Source organism: Ruditapes philippinarum, unplaced genomic scaffold (assembly GCF_026571515.1).
Source record: "Ruditapes philippinarum isolate M1 unplaced genomic scaffold, ASM2657151v2 ctg1539_1_1_1_1, whole genome shotgun sequence".
NCBI classification, from domain to species: domain Eukaryota; kingdom Metazoa; phylum Mollusca; class Bivalvia; order Venerida; family Veneridae; genus Ruditapes; species Ruditapes philippinarum.
In genome coordinates, this window is record NW_026854519.1 from 117885 (window position 1) to 142804 (window position 24920).

Below are 24920 nucleotides of genomic sequence, written 5' to 3' on the forward strand. Positions count from 1 at the left end.
ATCAGGTGGTCTCGGACCAACGGACCACCGCTAATGTCAAGGCCTGTAACATTTTTACTAAACTTTACAAAAATACATTAGTAAACCTGGTGTTGGACTGTTGAATTTCCAAACGCCTTTGATGGACATTTGCACCATAAATTGTTCACTAGTTAACATCAAAATGGCGTTATGGGAATATACGCGGTTTGTTCTTTCAGACAAGGCAATGGACGTAACCAGTACAATAATATTTTATTTATGTATTAATGAGTTATCTCGCTTACTACGACCGCAACGATTCAAATTAATTACATTATATGTGTTCTTTTCGAAGACGACGTTGCAAATTGTGCTGAAACAGCAACTGAGTTACAAATGCAATTATAGTCTATTTCAGAATTTTGTAGTGATACAGGCATCACTTTAATTGAGTTAAAAACAGTAGTAATTGTGTTCCGAAACAGCGGTCCGTTACGAACGTATATATTGGTTATACTCGCGTGTAAAGGTAACAGTTTGCACACCTTTCTTGGTCTAGGGCGAAAGCAGTTTGCTGCGCAAGAAAGGATATCTATTTTTGTGAATAGAACATTTGGTTATTTTTTTTTACATGACGAATATTTTATATTATTTGATTCTATGGCAAAACCTATTCTTACGTATGGGGCTGAAATATAAGGTAAAGAATACTCGGATATTTTAGAACAACTTCATATTCAATATTGTAAAGATTTCCTTGGAGGCATTTCTTCTGTAAATGGTGGTGTAGCTTTGGGAGAATGTGATAAACTCCACACTCAGTATTGATCATCATACATTGTATTAAATGTATAAAATACTGGTGCAAACTCTTATGTATGTCTGAAAATAGATACCCATTTTTTATTAATTTAATGTTTAAACAGCAAGATAGTTTAGGAAGGATAAGTTGGGCATCTTCCATTAGAAATTTGGTATTCAGATACGGTTTTGGATTTGTTTGGTTAAACCAAACTGTTGGTGATATTATTAATGTATTTCTGCATTATTTTAAACAGAAACTTGTAGATTTATAAAACACACACTGGTATCATCAGATTACCGATTCCACGTGTTGTAATGCATATAAACAATTCAAAACTATGTTAAATCCTCTACTAATTTACCGTTTTATGTCAGAAAAGCATTTGCTAAATTTCATTGTTCAAGATACAAGTGAATCTTGGGTGTTATTTCAGTTCTCGGGTTTCTAATTACAATATGCACTATTACCCTGAGAGACGTGCGTTATTTTTATAATCCCACAATAGCATTTACTCAGAAAATGTAACCTGTCAAAATCTATATAACTAAATCAATGTTACATGTCAGTAACTAGTTAATGTTTGACATGAATAACCAGTTTTAATTTCATGAAAGACGAATTTTTTTCCTTGTGGTAAGTACTAAATATACTTGTAGTTGATTAACTCTATACGCGTTGCTGTTTTTTATAACAAGAAACTTTTCTTTAAAAAAACATGACGGGACTGGAAATATTTTCCCGAGATTCGTGCACCATTTGGTGTAGCACCAATAGGCCTCCTCCCTCACACCGCTTTTCCAGAATCATCATTTCTTATTGTGCAAAATGACAAAATGGCAAAAAAATGCAAGGCTTCTCACTAGAAATGGGCTCATAATAGTCATTTGGCAATTTTAGTATATTACTTATAGTGTATTATTCAACAAATATAGGAATAATAAAACCCAAGAGTATATAATTCTGTGCAATGAAAATGCCTAACAATATTCACAATATTTAAACATTTTTATTTCATTGAAAGGCCATCAGGCTTAAAAGCCAATTGGGCAAACATAAACAATACTTTATACAAAACAATTCATTCATGTTAAAATATTTTTATTATAGCATTATATATCTAACAAACATATTAATTTTTGAAATATTAAATTTGATTGGACTATTACGTGCAAATTTTCCATAAGTGTCCAAAATATTGATAAAAGAAATAATAAAAATGTATCATTTGGATATTCTTATAAAAAATTACTTGAAAAAAAATAATGTTTAGTTGATATAAAGTTCTAAGTTATTTAGTATGAACATTTATGTGACAATAAAAATATTTTGTGCTAGAACATTTTATTATCTGCTATATAGATGTATGTAATAACGGATCCTGTATCGAACACTGAGCAGCATCATTTATACATAATTCTTATAACCAACGTAATTATTTATTTTATAACATACCTTCAATTACAGACCGATTCACTTTAACTGAATGTAAAAAAAAACCTAACAAAATGTAACATATTTCTTCTATTTCTACAGATCGCTGGTCCTCCGTATGACTATATTTTAATCGTTGTCTTTTCATGGTTCCCAAAATAAATTAACCAGTTTGTCATTCCTTTCTGTCTTGTTTATTTAGGCTAGAATTAGATTTTTGGATGTCTAAGACATTTCGTCTATTTGCCATGCATATACATAATATCATGTCTTCCGTTGTAAGTTTAAGTCATTGTGGCTAAGATAAACTTTTCTACTTTTCTCCATAATTTAGCGACGTTTAAAAAAATGTATCGTATTAAGCGATTTCTGGGAGTTTTTATTTTTGTCACATCATAAAGCTGTGTAAGAATGGTCGGCAACCGTTAACTAAATCAAAAATGCAAGAAGGGATAAAAAATTAAGATGTTTATGTATATGAATCAAAGACAACGATCTAATTTGAATAAATGACAACATGATCTAAGCAATTATGAGAAAGAGTGAAACCTTTAAATAGATAGTACAATCTGGAATAAATACATGTATATATAACTGATAACGAGAAGGCGGCGATTTGCAAGAGCAGCCTTTTCTGTTGGGTGCGTGTGTGCTTCTTTGACAATACAAAGATGCAAAATAGTAATATCTGCTTCGTATATATCGCACAATGATGTGCTTATCAGTTTGCAGAACATATATACTCGCCAAGATTTACTGCAAATACTGTGTTATTTTTGACCATTCCTCTTACCTCAACGAGTATTTCAATCTGCAAGTATATACTTATCTGTTATAATATGAATATAAATATTGCCGCGTACAATGAAGCTACAAAACTTGCTACAGTCGGTGCTGACGATGATTTAACCTTCTGTCGTTCTATAAATGGACTGTCGTTTAAACATATACGAATTTCTAGTTTTCCATCAATATCGCCCATTACTTCAAATTCACTATCAAAGAGAAAGGTACCATTGTATAAAAGAAGCATATTTTCTACTATCATACTATAATTTGAACCACTGAATTCAAGTGATATCATTTTACAGAAATTCATTTTGTTAACTCTTCCGAATTCAGGCATGGGTATTTTCGAATTTATGATTGGAAATATTGAATTCTGCTGAAAGAAGGGAATCTTCCCGGTATATTGATTTTGTGTTGCCAATTGATACCATTCAGGGACAATTTGATTATTTAATTGCCAGGACGGATAAAGAATTTTATATTCTAGAAAATGTGAAGAAAGAAGCATTTCTGTTTGCAGGGCTAATATTCTCCATGGTTTTGTCATATAGTATTGAATTTCTTTGAGAACTGAACTGTGTTTCCGTCTTCTTTGAGTTGTTTTCAGAAATATGATGAAACTCCCCACGTTCTTACTCTGTTTGCCGGCTATTTCCAATTCATAAAAAAGATCATTAATTACCCACCACTTAGGCCAGGGACAGTCCATCCAAGAACTGACGTCACTTCCGCTTTGCAGTAACGTCATTAATGTGGATTGATTCATTATCTCTGACACAAACTTCAGACGAAGAGCAATGTGATATGGAACACGCCATGTCAATGCTGGATAAAAACAGTTAAAGTTGATGTCATATATTTGACCAGATGGACACAAGACGTCTATGCACGTATCGACTGCCTAAACAAATATGAAAAAAGCTAAGTTATTTCAAAACATTTACGTAAATTTGAACAGTAATATATTTATATACAGTATATTTCTTAAAAAGTATAAATTTCAAAACATTAATTATTTCGTTTTATTGCTACTAACGCTTAATAACGTAAATAACTTAATAACGAATTTTTAAACTATTTATATTTTTATCTTAGTATATAATTATTAAATAAGTAGTAGCAGTTTGCTTATTATTAACTAGAAAAATGGAGTTAATACTTGATTCTGTGCGGTGTTCCTTGTACATGCTGTCGTTCTATGAGTGTGTCTCCTGTTGTTGATATTTGTAAGACTCATCAGAAAATTTGTATTAAGCAAACATGTAAAGGTTTTGCCATTCTCAGGCGGTCCAAATAATTGCGTGTTGAATGTAAAGCAATTTTCAGCTATGAAACTGACGCCACCGTTACATAAGAAACAGAACACGTTGGCGTAAGTATAGTGGGAATGAAACGGTGCAACAGCACCATTGACACACGCTTCAATAACATCATTTGAAGTCATTTCAGACATTTCAGGAATCATTGCTTCTGTGTCATTGCATGTATCAATGATATCTGGAAAACATATTTCTTTATCTATCGTTTGTGTGGGGGTGAAATAGATTTGACAGTAGTCTGAGAACGAGTTGTAAGTGAAAGGATTGATATTTTCAGCGACAGATAAATATCGAGTGTGACTTTTATCCACTGCTTTACAATTCATGTAAGCGAACCATTCAACACCATCACGTACTCCATGACAATCTGCACAAGCACTATTTTTGTAAATCTTTCCTGTGGATTTAGAATAAATCGGAAAAAGGCTTCCCCATGGTGCAACATGAACATTTCCGCAGTCGAATGTGTTATTTTGACCAGAATCTTGCTCATCGGGACATGAAGTTGTCATGTAGTAAAATCTATACTTGTAGTATTCGGTAGGTAGGAGATCCAAAGTTTGTGGAGCGATACATTCCTGGTGTTTTCTTTGATCAATTAATGCGACCTTTTCAGCTTCGGTAGGAAAACAGCAGTCTCCGCGCTTCGAGCAGTTTGCATCGCAAGAACAATCTGTAAAATTGTATAAAAAGAATTAAAATATACCACACTTCCTGAGACATGATTAATACGTAATGTTTCTCGTAATATAAAATGCCATTTTAACTTTAAAATGGCTGATCTAAAAAAAGCGCTGTACATTAAACATTAGAGATATTTGATTGACCTGAACGTGAATTCATAAGTAAATTCCGAACATTTCTTTTTTCACTTCGAAGTGCTTAACTAACTCATCTTTTGACCATTTAATAAGACACAATATTTTACACACCCCTAGCACCGGCTAAAGCAAAATTCAACATTAAACACGAAAAGGGTGAAATTTGAATTAAGAAACATTCGCATATGTGTTCATACGGAGGTTTAGCATGGAAACTTCACTGTCACACTTCGTGCCATTCCATGAAAAGCGGCGTATGGAAAGCGTGCTTGTGGAAAATCGTATATTTTTGAAACTGTTTAATTTGCGCCTATTATGATAGTGCTTTTTAAAAATGTCTTCAATACTTCATGTCAATAACGCTTTCCAGAAACACTTGTGACATTTTTATCGGCACCTAAATTGCAACACCTGCACTACAGAAAAAAGTTGCATGCAAAAACCATATTTGCACTCAGCGAGCTTTTAGCAATTAAAGGACTTTGGATAGCTATGGTAGCTCATATTTTATCATCAATATTCCTTACTGGTTTCAAATTATGCACCCATGTTTCATCACCATTTGTTACATTTGCTAATTTCTTTTTATCATGTTTTGGAAAGATTTTGAGCAGCGTTTATGCTATTTTAACTCTTTGCCGCCCTTGATCGCCATTCAACAAATGAGAAACATTTTTATTCAATTTATACTTTAGAATTTATTCTAACACTCCACGTGATTTTTCACTATAGACAAAGAAGGAAAAAAAACGGTGTTAAACTGCCAATAAACACTTGTTAGGGACTACTTGTTTATGCGGCTGTTATGTTTTCACCTTCGATTATATAGTTTACAAGGCCTTTTAAAGCAACAGTAAAAAGCATTTTTATTTATATTTTCTGTTCTTATAATGTTTTCTTTTCATACAATACCGAAATAATATCTCACATACACTAACGCCACATATTTGATTCATATCAGTTAATAAATATTTTGACAAAACGGCGCCAATCCGTAAGAAGCGTAATGTCGTCATCTTAAGTAAACAACTCATTCATAAACAAGCTCACGTCATTTCATACATACAAGAACGATGAATAGGGCACTGATGTAAACACAATACGACGTGTTGAAAACTTGATAAAATACTATTTTTTCTTATTATTTCTTTTGTTTAATATTTTCTATATCTTTGCAACAGTAGGGTGCGAAGATCGAACAGCGTTATACGAAAATCGGCACCGGAAGTTAATCCGCTTGAAAAAAATAACATTAGTGATCTTCGGCCTGAGAGGTGTATATCGGCTATTTAACACCGGTTTTGTCGTTTTGATTCGAGCCAGGCCTACGGCCTTCGTGGTCAATTCCTACGCATCAAAACTCCAAACCGGTGTTAAATAGCCGATATACACCTCTCAGGCCGATAAACACTCGACAGTGAGATACCAACTATTCTGGCAGTATTGTAAACTACGGGGGATGTCCGGAAAGTTCATATACATGTACTTCTTCATTTTTTATTCTACAACAATACATACGTTGCACAAATTACACATATCTAGCGAACACTTTCATAAAAGATTACTGAACTGTGAGTTACGTTTGTATTTTAACAGTAGTAACATACAACATATATACATCGTCATGTAGCACTTTGACAACGTAAACGGCGTCAAATTAACTTCACGTTTACAGATTATTCAATTTCTTCCGTTTTCACAAGCCATGGTACCAGTATAGATCTGACATCTTTTTCAACAATTTCTGTAACTTTTTTATATATTTTCGACAGCAGGTGCACACGTTGTCCTTTTTGATTTAAGTGCATTTTAAGTAGAGTCTAAATCAGAATCAAAGTATGTAGCAGAGTGCAAACAACGTGGTAAAATTAACGTTGGTAAGGAACTAAATGAATGACTATCATGACACAAAGTAAAAATATGTTAATCAAACCTACCATCACAACAAGAGATTTTCCCCGTCTCGATTTTGGTCTCGTCATTAAGGTTGTTATTTCCACATATATTTGCCAACGGGCAAAGTCTCTTTGCTTCACTCAACATGACATTGGTGAACGTTTCCATCTCAGACGGAACATTCTGAGTTGATAAATCGCAAACCGATGCTAAAATAATCACAACGCAAGTCATATACGACAACATTTCAATAACTTGTTATTCGTAGAGTAAACAGTCTCCCATTACTAGTAGCTACTGTGTCCGCAATATCGTGAATACGTTTGGCTGGTTCATTGTGTTGTTTATACTTATAATCTTGTGTACGGCGCATGCGCAGGGCGTGATAAATTATGTTTGTTTCCATGGTTTACAATGTCCTTCTATCTTCCTGTTTTATGTAAACATTGGATGAAGGGGGAAAATCATATGGTGTTCTCTGATGACGGTTAAAATGAGTTTCACACGTGGAATCATCCTTTTATCTTTCCACATTCATTACCTTAAATATTGTAAGATCGTTAGTTTCTATAAGCAATCTAGCTTGATACATAAATTTACATTAACTTTGCATTTTTCTTAAAACAACTTTTAACAGATTGAATAGTTGTTTGTTGTTGTTGTTGTTGTTGCGTTTGTTTTGATAGACTGAGTACTATAAAATTATATTTTACTCTTACTTATCTAAATTTGAGGAATATTAGTATTCACCCTTACTTCTTTAAAAATATTCTGAATGTTCTTTAAGAATTATGTCCGTGTATATTTAAGCTACTGAATTCTGTACGTGTGTAATAATGTTTTACGAATTCGTTTCGTATTTTTATATTTGAATTTAAAATTTGACAGAACTTTTACTGTTCTTTTCATGAAATTCGTAATTGTTTAACTTCAATCTTCAGATTAAAAAGCACGTGCATAAAACAGTCACAATTAAAAACAGAAGAATGAAGCTTGACTAAAATATTTGCAAGTAATTATTTTTATTTCAATTAATGACTGTCTTTTTAATTTTTTTAGTTTTTTTTCCGAATTATTAAATCATACATATACATGTACGTTAAATCAATTCAAATATTACATGTTGGTTGAATTTAATTTTCTCTAATGGTGCAGTTCAGTATTTCATGAATAGAATGTTATCAACATAATTTTATTGTGAAGAAATGTTTCGCCGATTCACTTTCTATTTGTTATACTATCCTATACAGCAACATGCGTCTTATATTGTACTGATAGTTTCAAGAGTTTATTTCAAAATACATCTGGGCAATATGCCCATGGGTACACAGTGTGTTTTACAAATAAACATAAGTCAATGTCATTACTTTATAGAACATATATTAATAAGTTACACAGTTTTTTAGTAATAAGAAAAGAAAACATATTCAGGGCTTTTTATCATAGTTTTCCCAATTTTACATTCATGTAATTATCTATGCATTTGGCATGGAGCTGAGTTTCACATTTTTCAATACAGTTGTTGCCGTATTTTGACGTTTGTTATAATTTTCTGAAACGTATAAGAAAAAATCGCAGCTTTATTATAATAATTTGTGTTTATTTACTTACTGCTCAACAAATGATAAGTTATACTATAAGCTTGAATTATTCGTAAAGCCCGTCCTGCATCAGATGTGCGTATCATACATGTATTAACGAACGAACTTGTTTCCTAGTATCGTAATGAGGAGACATTGTGATTATATTTTAACAGCTCTGTTGATGATACAGTGATTTCGTTTACCCCATGAATGCGAAAACCAAAAATAAAGTCCAAAACTTTTCCTGATTATTTGATGCGATATATTTCTTGAATGTTGATATTAAATGTTAACATTTTTGCAATAACTCTTTCCTTCTGATAAAGGCTTAAAATGTATAAACATACGATGGTTTTGGCCCTCAAATTTAAACATATCAAAGCTACAAATATGATAAACAAGATGTGAACAACAAGCATGGTTTGCTTATCGAATTTTAACACGTTTAAAGAAAAATAGGATGTAAAATGAGCAAATATTCAATACTGAATTTATTGAACGAGTTGTATAAATCTATATTTTGCGAGCATAATAGTATTTTATTCAACTACATGTACTTCCATAAATTCAGTGTTGATTCTACACGAACATATAGAAAATATTCAAGTTTTATATAAATTGTTAGTCTGCCCTTACTATAGAGATATAAGAATAAAATATTTGCCAAGTTATTATTGCCATTGGCCAACAATCACAAAGTTTGAAAGTATCTTATCATCTAAGTCTAGAAAAATGACTCAAAGTTTATCAAAAAAAATTATACTTTGCCTTTAAAAGAAGAGGTAATTAACATTTTTCTCTTAATTTGTGTAGTAATCTTCCTTTATGTATGTCATCACAAAAAATATCAAATCAAGATTTATATAGTTTGTCATATAACAAATATCCCTCCGCTAACACAAATTTGATAACATGTTGTTTTTGCATATTGCTGCTATTAGCTATGTTGCCTGTCTATTATTGTGATAGAAATGTTGTTGTAATGTTTAAACCAAATAAACTGTATTGTATTATTGTATTGTATTATTGTATTGTATAAATATAGGATTTATTTTCATCGAGTGGTATGACAATAATTATTTAATAAACTCAACTTGATAACAAAAATATTGAGCATAATGTCAAATCAATGGTGATGACGTCCACTTTCTTCGGCTTGCAAAATATTACTTATTAGCAACCATTATATGTACTCTTTAACAACATTAATATTAGCCCGTTAATGATTTCATTGTAACTAACACATTTGCTACCTGTTTGATGTAATTTCCTACCCACGTTTCAATATTACAATAAAATATATAAGTTAACGAGGCTTCACGGGTTCAGCAACATTATTGTTGTTGTCACTCCAATATACTTGTATTATTGTTAAGTGCGACATGACTTTTTTGCTGAGCTTATTAGTAACTACTCATTTACACGTTTGTGTTCATCCTCATTCTAATTAAGGCGGACCATTGTTTGATATTCACATCGTTCGACAAAAAAAATAATTTTGTACATACATACAAATGTATTAAAGAAAAAATTATCAGCAAGTTTTAAATGTTTATTTAAAGGTTTATGTGAGAGAAAATCTATATATCTGTTCAACCTTCTTTATTGTTAAGAATCATGTCCTAAATACATGTACGAACAATAAATACCACGATATTTAGTAGAATGAAGTACGTTTTGTGCAAACGATATAGAAAATAAAAATATTTAAAGCAACAACAACAACAACAAAGATGATTTGTAATGGGCGGTGTGATTCTTTTCTTTACCAAATTGTACCTAATCCTTTAATTATAATACGATTAATGGTCAATTAAAGTCCGTGGATCAAAAACATACTACATTACTTACTACGTATTTGTTACTTTAAAGTTTTCAATACATAAATTCAAATTCGTTTCTGTAAATGTTCTTGATTTCGGTTAAGAATTTAATTCAATTTTAAAATGTGTGTCAAAGTTTCTGGACGAAATGTTTATAGATATCAAGGGTTAAGGGTCGAAGTGTCTATATATTAGACGTCGAATAGTTATACTAATAGGCGCCGAAAAAGTCAAAAAGTAGAAAAGTCTTACTTATCCAATGTAACACGTTATCAAAATGAAGTATATAAAAAGGATGTATATTTTCTATCTGGAATAGAATTAATAGTACACCATAATTTAACACAATTACAGAAATTAAACCATGCATTTCTCGAACGGTTAACAAAGCACCGTTATCCCCCACCACCACCAAAAAAAAAAAGAAAAAAAAAGTAAAACAAAGCAATACCGTTTGACAAATACAAGTAATCGTGATTTGATTACATGGACATTTTAATGTACAGGTAATAAGATAAACAGTGCAAGCATTTTTTTATTATTTTATCCTCTGCAACAGAGTATGATTCTTTAATGTGACAATGTGCCCGTCCAAAGGCATATAGTAAGTAAACAGGTGAAAGTCCAGAAAAGTTAACATTTTGCTGTAGTTTATATTTTTATAATTTACTTAATATAAAAGATAAACAATTCACGTGGCATAAGGAAATTTCTCAAACTATCCATCGGATTTTACATGTAACAATCAATTGACAAAAAGAGTGGGGCAGTCATTATATATTTAAGGCATAAATGTCGTACATATATTTCATCCTAAATATTTTCAAATATATACATTAGGTAATCACCATTATAACAGTCAATCATTTGAAATATATCAGTCAATTCAGCTCAATTTGACAATTTTAACATGATGTCACTTTAAAGTAGGGCCACATCGTGTGCTACGTTTTGCTGTTGGTTGCAATAAAATGAAACATATAGAGTCCATGTGCTAAATGTTTATGATTGACATTAACGCTTTAACATTGTTTTGTTTCATCGATTCCTTTTTTTCAGATGTTTATATACTCGTAACAAATTGCATACTAAAATATGTGTATTGGCAGAATTTAGAAGAAAGTATTCCGACAAGACACTAGTGAAAATACGGGAAATATGTTTCACTGCAGTGAAAACTAAATTTATACAGTGAAAATACAGAAAATAAAAATATGCATTTTATTTCATCAATATTTCTCAATATTTCATTTGTAAGTATATAATATAAATATGATATATATTTCACATAAAATTGAGAAAGTATCCACATTTACACTAACGCTAGGGAATGACCAACGATAATATTGTTAGAACTTTTGCTTGGCCCAGCCTTTTGTATGTACACTTACTTGATGATTATGTTTGTAAAATTTGGAAATTGTATATTGTGTTTATATTTACACAATAAAAACGTTATTGAACTAAACATTAACGCTAAGTGAAATATTGCAATTTTCACACTTCTCAGTGAGATATATAACGTATTCATACAAAACAAATATCCTCTGTTTATCATACTTCTGCCTCGTTGTTTATGTGACCAGTTGATTTTGACAATATTCTGTCAATGACTTGTTTCACACACTTTATTTCCCAGAGGTGTCTATATATTTTTATTTCCAATTCTAAAAATATGTATATTTACTTGGTTTATATTCTTGGTTTGGGAAAAAACTTGAATTCTGAGTGATGTCACTCATACGGATAGTGAATTATATACTTTTGTTGACACTTCACACTCAGAAAATATTTCCTTTAATGATCATATTTCCGTCATAGAGGTTCATAAAGCATTGGCTAATGCCAAGAAAGGTAAATCTTGTGGAATTGATAACATTCCAGTTGAGGTGCTTACCAATGATTCTGCTCTTTCTTTTTTGCATGTTTTATTTAACATTTGCTTTGATAAAGGTATAGTTCCTACTTTATGGAGTAAATCTGTAATTTGCCCGATACCAAAATCATCTACCTTAGATAAACGAGACCCTTTATCATATAGAGGCATATCACTTGCACCTTCAATGTATAAACTGTATTGTTATATTTTAAATATTCGATTGAATCTTTGGACGGAATCAAATGTAAAATTGTCAGATGAACAGAACGGATTCAGAAAAGGTCGTAGTACCATAGATCATATTTTGTCTCTTAATAACATTTTTGATACAAGAAAGAAAAATAAATTGTCAACATTTTGTGCCTTCATCGATTTTAAGAAAGCTTATGATACTATAAATAGAAATATACTTTGGAAAAGATTGTATGATATTGGTGTATGTGGTAAGATGTTATCTGCTGTTCAATCTTTGTATGTATCTGTGATGTCATGTGTTCGAATTAATTCATTTAAAACAGAGTGGTTTGACGTGAAATGTGGTTTACGTCAAGGATGCATTTTATCTCCCTTGCTTTTTAATTTATTCATCAATGATTTAACATTATTGATTAAATCTTTTGATCTGGGTTTAAAAATTGGTAATGAAAAACTTTGTATCATGTTATTCGCTGATGATATCGTTAAATTAGCTGATAATGCTCAAGATCTACAGATATTGTTAAATGCCTTAAATGACTGGTGTTCGTTGAATGATATGACCGTTAACCCTATAAAAAGTAATGTATTTCACTTCCGCCCGAAAGCTGTTCAACGTACGAGTGTTGCCTTTAAATGTGGTAATAATGTATTGAACATAGTTGATAGATATACTTATTTAGGTGTCATATTACACGAGCATCTCGATTATTCAGTAACTGTTAAAGCTGTTGCTCAGAGTGCTAGTCGCGCATTGGGTCTTTTAATTGCAAAATGCAAAGGCTTGGTGGTGTTCCATTTGAAGTTTATTCTAAATTGTATGACTCTGTTGTTTGGCCTGTAATAAGTTATAGTGCACCTCTATGGGGTTCTTGGTCTTATTCGTGTATTAATGCGGTTCACAACAGAGCTCAACGCTTTTTTCTAGGTGTCGGAAAGTACACTCCTAATGATGGTGTTTCAGGTGACATGGGTTGGATTCCTCCGTCAGTTAGGCAGTGGAAATCAGTTTCTCTGTATTGGTCACGCTTATCTCATATGAACACAGAGAGAGTCAATAAACGAATAGCACTCTGGGTAGCGTCAAAGTCCAATCGTTTGTGTAGAAATTGGGCATTTTTGATTAAGCAATTTTTCGATGACAATCATTTGAACACGTATGATAATATCTTACAGCCCTTGCCAACATCTTTTGTACAGAAAGTCAGTAGTATTGTCTATAATAAGTACATTACCACCTGGAAAGACAGAATTAATAGAAATACGGGTCTTTCTAGACGAGGCGGTAATAAACTCCGGTTGTATAAATGCGTTAAATATGAATATGTCACTGAGCAATATTGCAAATTGATTCTTCCGCCTAGACACAGGTCCGCATTTTGTAAGTTCCGGTGTGGGGTTGCTCCCATTAGAATTGAAACTGGCAGATACGAAGGTTTGCCAATTAATGAAAGAATTTGTCCATTTTGTGAAACTATAGAAAATGAATATCATGTATTGTTTCACTGTCCAGTGTACTGTGATATAAGAGAAAAAATGTTTAATCGTGCAATAGATCATAATGACTTATTTTTAACACTATCTGATGCCAATAAATTTGATTTTTTGTTTTCCAACCCAGATATGATAAGAATCTGTGCCAAAACCTGCTATCTTATATTACAAAGACGGGTAGTTTTAATTTGTAAATAATCTTTCTTAATTAGATTGTATGTATAATTGCATATACTTTTCCTACTTAAACTGATTCTAATGTGTCTTCGCTTATGCGTTTATTTTTTATTTATTTATTTATTTTAATTATTATTATTAATTTTTATAAATTCATTTAGCCTAGTCCTTTAGTTCATTTAGTTTTTATCATTTATTGTTGTGTTCCTTTCAAATGATTTCATATAATGTGTATATGATGTTTGTACAGTCTCTTATAACTCCACTATGGAGTGGCAATATACTTTTTATTATGACTATATATATATATATATATTGATTGTAACTTGTATGAATGTATATTGATGAGACTTTAATGAATAATAAATAAATACAAAACAAATATCCTCTGTTTATCATACTTCTGCCTCGTTGTTTATGTGACCAGTTGATTTTGACAATATTCTGTCAATGACTTGTTTCACACACTTTATTTCCCAGAGGTGTCTATATATTTTTATTTCCAATTCTAAAAATATGTATATTTACTTGGTTTATATTCTTGGTTTGGGAAAAAACTTGAATTCTGAGTGATGTAAACTTTTGGAGATATTTTATTTATTTTAAAAAATAAATTTGAAAAGCACATGAAACCCTCTAAAATCAAAAAAAAAATTTAAATTTTTCATTTTAAAAAAAAAATTTTCGTATTAAGGGGATTTCTGGGAGTTTTTTTTAGTCCAAAATCAATTTAAAACTGTGTAAGAAAGGGGCGGGAACCGTAAACTAAATTTAAAAATGAAAAAAGGGGTAAAAGTTAAAAATGTTTTATTTTTATGAATCAAAGACAAACGTCTAATTTGAATAAACGACAAAAAAATCTAAAAACAATTATAGATAAATTTTGAAATATTTCAATTTCACACCCTTTTCAGGGGAGGTATAAACGTTTCGCACAAAACAAATAAACCTAAACCAGCCCGCATAGCTCAAAAGGTTTTAAAACGCGGGGACTGTAAACTCGAAAATTGTTGGTTCGATTTCCGGGGTGGCCAACTAAAATTAAATAATCAGTCTTTCGGGTGAGGGCTTTAAAAACGAGGCCCCGGGGTATGGGGGGCTTAAACACTTTGGGACCATAAAAAAACCCGGAGAAGCTTTGGGAAATTTGGGGGATCTTTTTTGTATCTGTAAATTGCAAATATCCTCCAAAAAAATTAAAAAGACAAAACTCTTCTGGGGGGACTCGCCCCCTATGGGGAAACCGGGGGGGTTTTAAAAATAAACGCAAAAACAGGGCACAAATATCCTTGTTTTTAATTTCTTCTGCCCCGTTGAATATGTGACCAAACTTAAAATTTTGGGCAATATTCCCCTCCAAAACTTTTTCCCCACACTTTATTTCCCAGAGGTGTCTATATATTTTTATTTCCAATTCTAAAAATATGTATATTTACTTGGTTTATATTCTTGGTTTGGGAAAAAACTTGAATTCTGAGTGATGTAATCTTTTGCAGATATCTTTATTTATTTAAAAGTATTTGATAGCACATGAAACATCTAAAATCACAAAAAGTTTAAATTTTACATTTTAAAAAAATGTATCGTATTAAGCGATTTCTGGGAGTTTTTATCTATGTCACATCATAAAGCTGTGTAAGAATGGTCGGCAACCGTAAACTAAATCAAAAATGCAAGAAGGGATCAAAAGTTAAGATGTGTATGTATATGAATCAAAGACAACGATCTAATTTGAATAAACGACAACATGATCTAAGCAATTATGAGAAAGAGTGAAACCTATAAATAGATAGTACAATCTGGAATAAATACATGTATATATAACTGATAACGAGAAGGCGGCGATTTGCAAGAGCAGCCGTTTCTGTTGGGTGCGTGTGTGCTTCTAAACAATACAAAGATTCATAATAGTAATATCTGCTCCGTATATATCGCACAATGATGTGCTTATCAGTTTGCAAAACATATATACTTGACAAGATTTAGTGAAAATACTGGGGTTATTTTGGGGCATTCCTTACCACAAGAGGTTTTTAAACTGAAATTATAACTTTCTGTTTTAAATTAAAATAAATTTTTGCCGCTACATGATCTACAAAAATTTCTTTTGCAAATCCCGGGGCCCGACGAAAGATTTAAAACCCTTTTGTCGTTCCCATAAAAGGGCTGTCGTTTAAAAATATACGAATTTTAGGTTTTTCCCTCAATTTTCGCCCATTACTTCAAATTCACTATCAAAGAAAAAGGGACCCTTGTAAAAAAAGGGAAACATTTTTCTACTATCATACTATAATTTTTAACCCCCTGAAAATTAAATGAAAATCATTTTTTCAAGGGAAAAATTTATTTTTTAACTCTTCCGAATTCAGGTGGTTTTTTTCGAATTTTTGATTTTGGGAAAAATTTAATTTTGCTGAAAAAGGGGAAACGTTTTCCCGGAAATTTTGGGGTTTTTTAAATTCCCAAATGATACCAAATTTTAAAGGGGCAAATTTATTTTAAGTCCAGGACGGGTAAAGAAAATTTTTTATTCTAGAAAAATTTAAAAAGAAAGCTTTCTGTTTTTCCCCGGGTAACTATTCTCCATGGTTTTTTTCATATAGTATTGGGAAATTTTTTGAAAAACTGAAATGTTTTTCCCCTCTTCTTTTTTAGGGTTTTTTCAGGGGAAATATGATGAAAAATTTCCCCCCGTTTTTTAAATCTTTTGCCCCCTATTTTCCAAAAAATTTTAATAAAAAATCAAATTTAAATTGCCCAAAAAACTTACCAGGGGCAACTCCATCCAAGAAAATGGTTTACTTCCCTTTTTCAGTAACGTCATTTAATTGGGGGATTGATTATTTCTGACACAAATTTAAAAGAAAGCAAAAGTGTATGGAAAACCCATGTCAAAGCTGGGGTAAAAAAATTAAAGGTTTATGTCATATATTTTACCAGATTTGGGCAAAAAGACGTCTAGCAAAGTTTTCCCACTGCCTAAACAAATATAAAAAGTCAAATTAATCCCAGATTTGTTTAATAAAACATAAAAACATATGGCAAAAAACTAATTATTTTTAAAAACAATTTTTACCAGTAAATTTTTAACCCTAAAATATTTTATGATTTCCCTTTAAAAAATTTAAAAAATTAAATTTTTTCGTTATTTCTACCCAACGGGTTAATAACGTATGTTTAAAAATTTATATTTTAAAAACTTTTTATATAATTATTAAAAAAAAGAAACAATTTGCCTTTTTATTAACTAGAAAAAGGGGTTAATAAATTTAATTTTTTTCGGGGAAAAACCCCTTTTACAGTGTCGTTCTATGGAGTGTGTTCTTCCCTGTTAGTTGGATATTTGTAAGACCATTTCAGTAAATTTTTTTTTGTATTAAGCAAACATGCTTCTGTGTCATTGCATGTATCAATGATATCTGGAAAACATATTTCTTTATCTATCGTTTGTGTGGGGGTGAAATAGATTTGACAGTAGTCTGAGAACGAGTTGTAAGTGAAAGGATTGATATTTTCAGCGACAGATAAATATCGAGTGTGACTTTTATCCACTGCTTTACAATTCATGTAAGCGAACCATTCAACACCATCACGTACTCCATGACAATCTGCACAAGCACTATTTTTGTAAATCTTTCCTGTGGATTTAGAATAAATCGGAAAAAGGCTTCCCCATGGTGCAACATGAACATTTCCGCAGTCGAATGAGTTATTTTGACCAGAATCTTGCTCATCGGGACATGAAGTTGTCATGTAGTAAAATCTATACTTGTAGTATTTGGTAGGTAGGAGATCCAAAGTTGCTGGAGCGATACATTCCTGGTGTTTTCTTTGATCAATTACTGCGACCTTTTCAGCTTCGGTAAGAAAACAGCAGTCTCCGCGCTTCGAGCAGTTTGCATCGCAAGAACAATCTGTAAAATTGTATAAAAGAATTAAAATATACCACACTTCCTGAGACATGATTAATACGTAATGTTACTCGTAATATTAAATGCCATTTTAACTTTAAAATGGCTGATCTAAAAAAAAACGTTGTACATTAAACATTAGAGATATTTGATTGACCTGAACGTGAATTCATAAGTAAATTCCGAACATTTCTTTTTCACTTCGAAGTGCTTAACTAACTCATCTTTTGACCATTTAATAAGACACAATTTTTTACACACCCCTAGCACCGGCTAAAGCAAAATTCAACATTAAACACGAAAAGGCTGAAATTTGAATAAAGAAACATAAAGAAGCATATGTGTTCATACGGAGGTTTTGCATGGAAACTTGTGAAACAATGTGACACTTCGTGTCATTCCATGAAAAGCGGCGTATGGTTTAAAAGTAAAAGAAAGCGTCCTTGTGGAAAATCGTGTATGTTTGAAACTGTTTAATTTGCGCCTATTTTGATAGTAATATTTTAAAATTTTCTTCAATACGTTATCTTATGCTGTCCAGAAACACTTGTGACTTTTTTATTGGCACCTGAATTGCAACACCTGCATTACAGAAGAAAATTGCATGCAAAAATCGTCTTTGCACTCAGCGAGCTTTTAGCAATTACAGGACTTTGGATAGCTATGGTAGCTCATATTTTATCATCAATATTCCTTACTGGTTTCAAATTATGCACCCATGTTTCATCACCATTTGCTACATTTGCTAATTTCTTTTTATCATGTTTTGGAAATATTTTGAGCAACCTTTAGGCTATTTAAACTCTTTGCCGCCCTTGATCGCCATTCAACAAATGAGAAACATTTTTATTCAATTTATTCTTTAGAATTTAATAAACACTCGACAGTGAGATACCAACTATTCTATCAGTATTGCAAACTACGGAGGATGTCCGGAAAGTTCATATACTTCTTCTTTTTTATTCTATAACAATACATACGTTGCACAAATTTTGTCAGCACAATTATATGTATCAAGCGAACAATTTTATAAAAGATTACTAAACTGTGAGTTACGTTTGTATTTTAACAATAGATACATACAACATATATACATCGTCATGGAGCACTTCGACAACGTAAACGGCGTGAAATTAACCTCACGTTTACAGAGTATTCAATTTCTTCCGTGCACACGTTGTCCTTTTTGATTTAAGTGCATTTTAAGTAGAGTCTAAATCAGAATCAAAGTATGTAGCAGAGTGCAAACAACGTGGTAAAATTAACGTTGGTAAGGAACTAAATGAATGACTATCATGACACAAAGTAAAAATATGTTAATCAAACATACCATCACAACAAGAAATTTTCCCCGTCTCGATTTTGTTCTCGTCATTTAGGTTGTTATTTCCACATATGTTTGCCAACGGACAAAGTCTCTTTGCTTCACTCAGCATGACATTGGTGAACGTTTCCATCTCAGACGGAACATTCTGAGTTGATGAATCGCAAGCCGATGCTAAAATTATCACAACGCAAGTCATATACAACATTTCAATAACTTGTTGTTCGTAGAATTAACAGTCTCCATTAACTAGTAGCTACTGTTTCCGCAATATAATAAATACATTTCGCTTGTTCATTGTGTTGTTTATATTTTTAAGGTGTGTACTGCGCATGCACAGGGCGTGACAAATTAAGTGTGCGCAGGGCGTGACAAATTAAGTGTGTTTCCATGGTTTGCAATGTCCTTCTATCTCCCTGATTAATGTAAACATTGAAAGAAGGGGGAATCATATGGTGTTCTCTGATGACGGTTAAAATGATTTCACATATAAAGGAATTGCCCTTTTATCTTTCCTCATTCATTACCTTAAATATTGTAAGACTGTTAGTTTCTATAAGCTCACTAGCTTAATTATTTTCCAGTTAAAGTTATATTTTACTCTTACTTATCTGACTTTGAAGAAATGAATAAAAAATGGTATTCACCCTTACTTCCTTAAAATCATTCTGAATGTTCTTTTAAGAATATGTCCGTTTATGTTTAAGCCATTGAATTCCGTAATTGTTTAATAATGTATCAAGAATTTCGTTCCGTATTTTTATATTTAAATTAAAGATTTTACAGTATTTCAACTGTTCGTTATTGGTTAACTTCAATCTTCAAATTAAAAAGCGCATGCATAAAAAAGTCACAGTAAATAAAAGTGAATGTTGCTTGACTAAAATATTTGCAAACTTATTATTTTGTTTGAATTAATGACTGCCTTTTTTCAAGAATGATTAAATCATACTTATATGTTTATTCAATTCAAATATTACATGCTGGTTGAATTTGATTTTCTTAATGGAGCAGTTCAATATTTGATGAATTGAATGTTGTCAACATAATTTAATTGTGAAGAAATTTTTAAGCAAGTTTTCTCAATTTGTTATACTATCATATACAGCAACATGCTGTTTAACAATTGTATTGGTTGAACATATTCCAACCAACTTTTGAGGAAAGGTTAACATATACAGGTCTTATTTCTTTGCATGCAACTATCTACGCATTTTGCTTAAAGCTTAAAACTAACTGCTTTATTCTTTCAATTTGTGTTTATTTACTTATTTCTCATTGAAAACAATTTATGAGTTTTATTATAAGCTTGGAGATTTTGTAAACCGGTCCTGCAGTCAGTGCGTACCATACATATATTCACGTAGGAACTTATTTCTTATAGCCAGTGTGAGTGCTTATATTTTAACAGCTCTGTTGATGAAACAGTGATTTCGTTCGTTTAACCCATAGATGCGAAAATCAAAAATAAAGTTCAAAACTTTGTCTGATTATTAATTTTGATGCGATATATTCCTTAAATGTTAATATAAATGTTACCATTTTATGCAATTACTATTTCCTTCTGATAAAAGCTTAAAATGTATGAACATATACTGGGTGTGGATCTCATGTTTATACAAATCAAAGCTATGAAGGACTAAAAGTGATAAACAAGATGTGAACAACAAGCATGGTTTGCTTATTTAATTATAACACGTTTAAAGAAAAAGAGGATAATAAATGAGTGCAGATTCGATACTGAATTAATTATCAACTCAACTCAACTCAAATAATTTTATTGGCATAAAACAAATAACAAGTTTATAGCAATACAAAATATAACCAGTTCAGTGATAATAGAAAGATTATACATGTTTCAATATTACAATAAAATATATAAGTTAATAAGGCTTTACGAGTTCAGCAACATAATTGTTGTTGCCATCAAGTTGTCACTCAAATTTACAAGTACTATTGTTAATGAGACTTACATAAACTAATAAACAATTGATACATGACTTTTTTTCTGATCTTATTAGTAACTACTCATTAACACATTTGTATTCATACCCAACTTAATAAAGACGCACCATTGTTTGATGTTCACATCGTACAACAAAAAATAATAATTTCGTACATATATTCACGGATTTATATTAAATCCGTGATACATTTTAAAAAAAAATGTGACAACAAGTTTTAAGTCAAAGGTTTATGTGAGAGAAAATCTATATATCTGTTCAACGTTATTGTCAAGAAACATGTCCTATATACGATAATTAATACCACGATATTTAGTAGTACTTGAGAAAACCACACAAAAATACCTTAATAAAAATACTTAACAACAACAACAACAAAGATCGTTTGTAATGGGCGGTTTGATTCTTTTTTTTACCAAATTTTGCCTAATTCTTTAATTATTATACGATCAACCACGGACTTTAATATAAAGTCCGTTGATCAACTGTACTATATTACTTTACTACGTTAATTTGTTACCTTAAAGTTTTATAAAAAATATAATAATAATATATATATAAATAAATATATAAATTCGATTTTTTAAATGTTCTTGATTAAAGTTAAGAATTTTAATTCAATTTTAACATGTATCGTTTCCAACTTTAAATAAGTTCTATTCTATAATGTCATCAGGAAATAAAAGTAGAATATTGCAACTATGTAAATTTTTAGATAATGCATTCGCATTAAGATCTAGTGTTTTAGAAACAATGCAAGAATTGTAAATTCGGTATGTTTCTGCATTTTATGTGAACATTGTATATTTGTATTGAATGTATGTCATATTTCAAGTGAGTTATGTATGTTTTGTATGTATTGCCAAAGGCAAAGTTTTGTCGAAAAATGCAATAAATATTGAATTGAATTTATAATATATATGGCAAAAGTTCAAGACAAAATGTTTATAGATATTTTCATTTAAGGGTTAATGGTCGAAGTGTCTATATATTAGACGCCGAATAGTTATGCTAATAGGGGTTGAAAGTAGAAAAGTCTTACTTATTCAATTTGACCTGTGTTTAAATAATACGGATAAATTGTTTTTAATAATATATCATGTATTATTGTGTTTTTATTTTGTTGTTGTTGTTTTTTTTTTATTTTGATATTTTGATATACCGAATAATAGTCGTATATACTGTCGGAATATCTTCATAAATTGAGTCTTAGATACTCATTCATAAGAGTAACCAGTACTTGAAGAATGAGTTATAGAGTACATATTAAAACTTAAGGCTCTGGTAAATGTAGAACTTTATTTTTACATTTTTTTAGTTAATAGATAAATTCAGTCATTTGTTACGACAGGCTTTGAAGGTAGGCTTTATAACCTTTTCAAAGGGTTTCCAGTGTTTGTAATCTACATAACATACTTTTGAAGAAATTTAAGATTTTTTAAAAAAATTATGAATGGAAACAAATATTGAGCGTAAAATATATTTAAGATATTACAAAATAGTAGTTCTTATATATTTTAATGAAAAAAATTATACCAAACAGTTCATTGCATATTTTTACGACATTGAAATAAATAGAGGATTTTGAATGAGTGTAAGTCCAGTACTGAAATTATTGAACGAGTTTATTATTATAATTCAATTCAAGTCATAAGGCAAGATAAAAAGAAAAAAAATGATGTTGTTGTTGTTGTTGTTTGTATATATGGTATATATTTCACATAAATAAAAGTATCCGCATGTTCACTAGCGCTAAGGAAAGACCCACGATAATGTTGTTAAAACCTTTTGCCCAACACTTTGATTGTACACCTACTTGATGATTATGTTTGTAAAATTGTGAAATTGTATATTGCGTATATATTTACACAATAAAAATGTTATTGAACTAAAACATTAACGCTATGTGAAATATTGCAATTTTCTCACTTCTCAGTGAGATAAATAATGTATTCGCACAAAACAAATATCCTCTGTTTATCACACATCAGCCACGTGGTTTACGTGACCAGGTGCTTTTGACAATATTCTGTCAATGACTTGTTTCACACACTTAATTTCCCAGAGGTGTCTATATATTTTTATTTCCAATTCTAAAAATATGTATATTTACTTGATTTATATTCTTGGTTTGGGAAAAAAACTTGAATTCTGAGTGATGTAATCTTTTGCAGATATCTTTATTTATTTAAAAATATTTGATAGCACATGAAACATCTAAAATCACAAAAAGTTTAAATTTTGCATTTTAAAAAGGATACTCGGCCGAAGCATGGTCTTTCAAATGTACAATAAAAATGCTTATGTAACTCGGATCTATTTTCAAATATGACCAGGAGAATCTTACCTTGACACAGGCAACGAATAATTTCTAAGTTCATTGCAAATCTATAGGATTGTTACCTTTCAAAGTAAAACCTGATATTGTAATGTAGCCATGATTAGTTTTCCGTAATTTTTTGGTCGATTATCTTTGATGCTTGAATGGTGATGTACTATGCCAGATCACGGTTGATAGAAACCCACCACGTGACTCAGCCGAGACATCTTTTTCAGACCATTCTATTTGAAAGACCCTGACCGAAGTAAAACTTGTTATATTACATAATTATGTTATTTCTATAGAAATATTAGCAATGCTTGCATAGCAATGACATAATAATTTCTTGTAGCCAAGAAAACAGAGAAAAGAAATTATAAGCATATTGATATTGCTGTCAGTCAAATGAGGAAAACTTTTATTTTACAATATTTATTTAGTTGTTCCTTTTACTTGTTTTTAAGTTTGGAATTCTGTTTTTCTCTATTTTATTGTCACATCGGTGCTATTTGTGCCGCGTGGCGGCTGAAAAAGTCTCCCCGTACATATAATAAAAAACGTTATAAGCGTACAGGATCGTGAACGTTATTGGTGGTCTCATTATTTCGGACAAAATTAGTAATTCATTACGTTTTTGTGTAAATTAAACTCAGTAATTTAAAATAATCAGTTAACTAGAAAATGTAATGAGATCTGAATGCAAAATGAAATGATTTGTGGGAAGAAGTTTGATTTAAAAGAACTTAAATATCGGAGCAATTTAAATAGAAAGTTAAAGAACTATCATGTACATTCTATTTTAGAACAATCCTTTACATTTAATTTGATAATGGCAAAAATATCCTTTACATTTTTTTAAGAATGGCCATTGAGATTCTCAAATTTCATCTTGTACTTTTAAGATGACCAATGAAAATTCTTTTTATATTTGAGCCGCGACATGACAAAACCAACATAATGGGTTTGCGACCAGCATGGATCCATGCTGTTCGCTATCAGTTTCTCTACTTGTTATAGGGTTTGTAAGCGAACAACATGGATCCTGATCATACTGCGCGGATGCGCAGGCTGGTCTGGATCCATGTTGGTTGCAAACGCATTATGTTGGTTTTGTCATGTCGCGGCTCATTTAGTTCTTCCCTGCAAATTTTACAGGAAGTCAAACTAATTATAAACGTCCTTCGGCCGGAAAACTTTAACATTAAATGAAGCAAATACCAACAAGACA

The 24920-nt window shown here is 31.0% G+C and overlaps 2 protein-coding genes across 2 annotated transcripts; both read right to left on the reverse strand.

Moving 5' to 3' along the window:
• Positions 1-1943: 1943 nt before the first annotated feature.
• Positions 1944-7523, reverse strand: LOC132740344 (uncharacterized). The gene is made up of 3 exons (XM_060728224.1): positions 7064-7523; positions 4146-4978; positions 1944-3887 (listed from the first exon to the last, which is right to left on the reverse strand). Exons 1-3 carry the CDS (start codon positions 7266-7268, stop codon positions 3030-3032), a joined length of 1896 nt encoding a protein of 631 aa, XP_060584207.1. The 5' UTR covers positions 7269-7523; the 3' UTR covers positions 1944-3029.
• Positions 7524-17482: 9959 nt separating this feature from the next.
• Positions 17483-19675, reverse strand: LOC132740349 (uncharacterized). Its single transcript, XM_060728234.1, has 2 exons — positions 19415-19675; positions 17483-18087 (listed from the first exon to the last, which is right to left on the reverse strand). Exons 1-2 carry the CDS (start codon positions 19614-19616, stop codon positions 17483-17485), a joined length of 807 nt encoding a protein of 268 aa, XP_060584217.1. The 5' UTR covers positions 19617-19675.
• Between the last annotated feature and the right edge of the window lie 5245 nt (positions 19676-24920).